This window comes from Elephas maximus, chromosome 4 (assembly GCF_024166365.1).
Source record: "Elephas maximus indicus isolate mEleMax1 chromosome 4, mEleMax1 primary haplotype, whole genome shotgun sequence".
NCBI lineage: Eukaryota > Metazoa > Chordata > Mammalia > Proboscidea > Elephantidae > Elephas > Elephas maximus.
Window position 1 is genome coordinate 114,578,817 of NC_064822.1, and position 3,374 is coordinate 114,582,190.

The 3,374-nt window shown below is 33.5% G+C and overlaps 1 protein-coding gene across 1 annotated transcript; it reads left to right on the plus strand.

Moving 5' to 3' along the window:
* Positions 1-1,720: 1,720 nt before the first annotated feature.
* On the plus strand, positions 1,721-2,659 carry LOC126075572 (olfactory receptor 6C74-like). Its single transcript, XM_049883411.1, has one exon. It carries the CDS (start codon positions 1,721-1,723, stop codon positions 2,657-2,659), a length of 939 nt encoding a protein of 312 aa, XP_049739368.1.
* The last annotated feature ends 715 nt before the right edge of the window (positions 2,660-3,374 follow it).

The window sequence follows — 3,374 nt, forward strand, 5'->3', positions numbered from 1 at the left end:
GCAATCTAAGCTCACGTATTTTGAAAAACTCACCGTTATTTATAATGCCTTTCAATCCCCACTCTAGGAATTAGAGTCCATTTTAACACAAATGTTTCAAGTTTCCAGTAGATCCTATAATTAGACTCTTAATTAACATTTTTATTTTTTATTTTGTCTTTAGAGTTAATGATGAAGATAGTTAATTAGCATCTTCTCCAAAGAATCCCCAGAGCTCTACACTGGCTCTGAGTAAATATCCTCTTTGTTATTAAAAAACAGAGATAAATCTATAGTAATGCAGAGGCGAAACAATTTTTCCTCAAGACAGAATCAGAAACTAGTCAATGACTAGAATTCTTATTTAAAAATCTACTGTTCTGATTCTGGATAAATAACTTAGATGCTCAGATTTTAAGTTAGCCAATTAGTCTGAAGTCAGACATTTATTTTTATTTGTAGGGAAATTAGAAAAACATATGCTTGAAAGTGTGGCCACCGCTGTGCTGATTGAATAGAGAGATGAGGAGATCCACCAATATTTCTATTTTGTTTTTAAATGTGCCTGCTTTTTCATGTACAGAAGACATCCACTGTGAGTGAAGAAGCAAAGCAGAAATATGGGTTAGAAAGAAATATTTTACAGCCACAATCATTCCTATTACATTTTAGAGTAATGACACAAAAGAAAAATGTCACAGTGTATCAGCAAACCAAACCCTTGAGGAATCCATGGAAAGCAGGTATTTTCAATATGTTGTTGTTTAGTGTACAAAGTACTTACCATAGAATCCATTCTGTTCTAAATATGTGACCGTAATTAAACAACTACATTTTGAATTAGAAACAAAGATTATTTGTGTAACACATGATTAAAACTTCAGTGTACTTATCTGACAGGGGATCTGAATTAGTTTAGTGCAATAGCACTATAGCAATAATTCTCAATGTACTTATTACAAATTTGACTGGTGCATACGCTTTTCTATTTAGTAAAAGCTTTATGGAAAATAGTATTTCTTACGCTGATAAAAGTGAAGTTGAAGTTTAGCTTACATTGATAAAGCTATTCATGAAGTTGAAACAACTGAATAATTGAGTAAAAATAATTCAATTATACTAAAATTCATAAACGTTCATTCAATGGAAAGTTCTTATTGGTAGTGTCCCAATGAACCCAAATGTTAACCAGAAATGTATCATCAAAACATAATCATTTTTGAAAGAATAACTACAAAAATCTACGCCTGATTATCTGTTTAAAACATAAAAGTGTAGAGCAAATATATCTTACTGGAAGAGACTGAGTAGAAGATTGTTTTAACAATAGATAAAATCGACATAAAAAAAAAAAAACCCTAAAATAAATACATTTTCCTGTGGATTCAGTAATATTGCAGGAGTTACTTCTCAGGATCTTAGACAAAACTTTAAACAAGAGAAATTTTACAGATGCTTATAGCAATTAAAAAAAAAAATCCATCCATCTGCAACATAAAGGAGATCTGAACAGAGAATTATAAAATGAGCCTCCAGAGAAGGAGATGGAATAAGAAGAATCAATCCTGGGTTCTGGCTGGTTCATGAAATGGCTCAAATCACAGGAATAAAAGAGCGTATGCATATTGAGTTCCTTGATTCTTCATACTGGTTTTAAATCTATACTCAGTTATGCCATTTTACAAGGAATTAATTTTGTACTTTTTTCACAGATTCGATGGAATTCAGAAGGAATTTAACCATGAAAAACCTTACAATGGTGACAACATTTATTCTTATGGGACTAACAGATGACCCAAACTGGCAAATTGTAATTTTCCTTTTTCTGTTTCTAACATATTTACTGAGTATCACTGGAAATCTGACCATTATCCTGCTCACTCTTCTGGACTGCCACCTCAAAACGCCCATGTATTTCTTCCTTCGGAATTTTTCATTCTTAGAAATCTCATTGACGACTGTCTGTATCCCTAGATGCTTATTCAGCATAACGACTATGGATAAAACGATTTCCTATAATGCATGTGTGACACAATTATTTTTTGCCATCTTCTTGGGTGCATCAGAATTTTTCCTGTTGGCTGCCATGTCCTATGACCGCTATGTGGCCATCTGCAAACCCCTTCACTATGCAACAATCATGAGCAACAGAGTCTGCACCCAGCTGGTTGTTACCTCCTGGTCAACTGGGTTGTTAGCAATCTCTCCCGGGCTTATCATGGGTCTGGGGTTGGAGTTCTGTGATGCCAACATTATTGACCACTTTTTCTGTGACTATTCTCCTCTCCTGAAACTCTCCTGCACAGACACACGGGTCATAGAATTGTTAAGTTTTATTTTAGCCATTGCCACACTCCTGATAACTTTGGCTCTGGTGATACTCTCCTATACATATATCATGAGAACGACTCTGAAGATCCCGTCTGCCCAGCAGAGGAAGAAAGCTTTTTCCACCTGTTCCTCCCACATGATTGTTGTCTCTCTCTTTTATGGCAGCTGCATCTTTACGTATATTAAGCCTTCTGCAGAGGAAAGGGTAGCTTTCAACAAGGGGGTAGCAATACTCACCATTTCAATTGTACCTGTCTTAAATCCTTTTATATATACCCTAAGAAACAAACAGGTGAAACAAGCCCTGAAAGATATAATTAAAAAACTTATCCTTATTGCCTTAAGATAATATCTTTGGCTTTTGTAAAAGCTTTTTTTGTTTGTTTAAATATCTTTCGATATAGAAAGTTTATTAAAATTACAGCCCATATTGATTACCCTTTTAATACATACCCTTATTTTTATATTCTGATAGTGGTTGAAGTCACCCACAAATAGGCACTGTGTGTTCAATCTACTCCTGGCTTTTTACGTTTGATGGTGTAAGCTGTATCCACGACGTTCTCTTAGACATTGCTGTATCACTTTCTTCTTTTAACTTAATTCTCTGATTTTGTTCACCCTCCAAATATTCCACTATGAATTCATTTTGGAAGGCAAATACCTCCATATTTTTCTGAAATGTAGACTATTCGTTAACTGTTAAAACTGTTACCTATTAGTTTATTTGATTTTATAACTCTCTAGAATATCTTTTTATTCTTATACCACAAAATGTCAATATTTATTAAAAATAAATGATTTTTCCAGAAACATAATAATGCACCTAAGTTATATTGTTGTTCAGGCTTAATGATGCCTGATCATAAAAAAATAAAAATACTCCCAATCTCTATGCTAATGTAAAAAAAAAAAAGTAAATCAAAAAGGGCTTTTCAATTAAGAAATACTGCTTTGGAACAGAAGCTAATTTAAGTAAGCGCTAGATCTGAAATTTGTATATTTTAAAATCCAGATTCTATGCAAGTAACAACTGGGCACTGCTGCCTTTTTTATGTGAATGT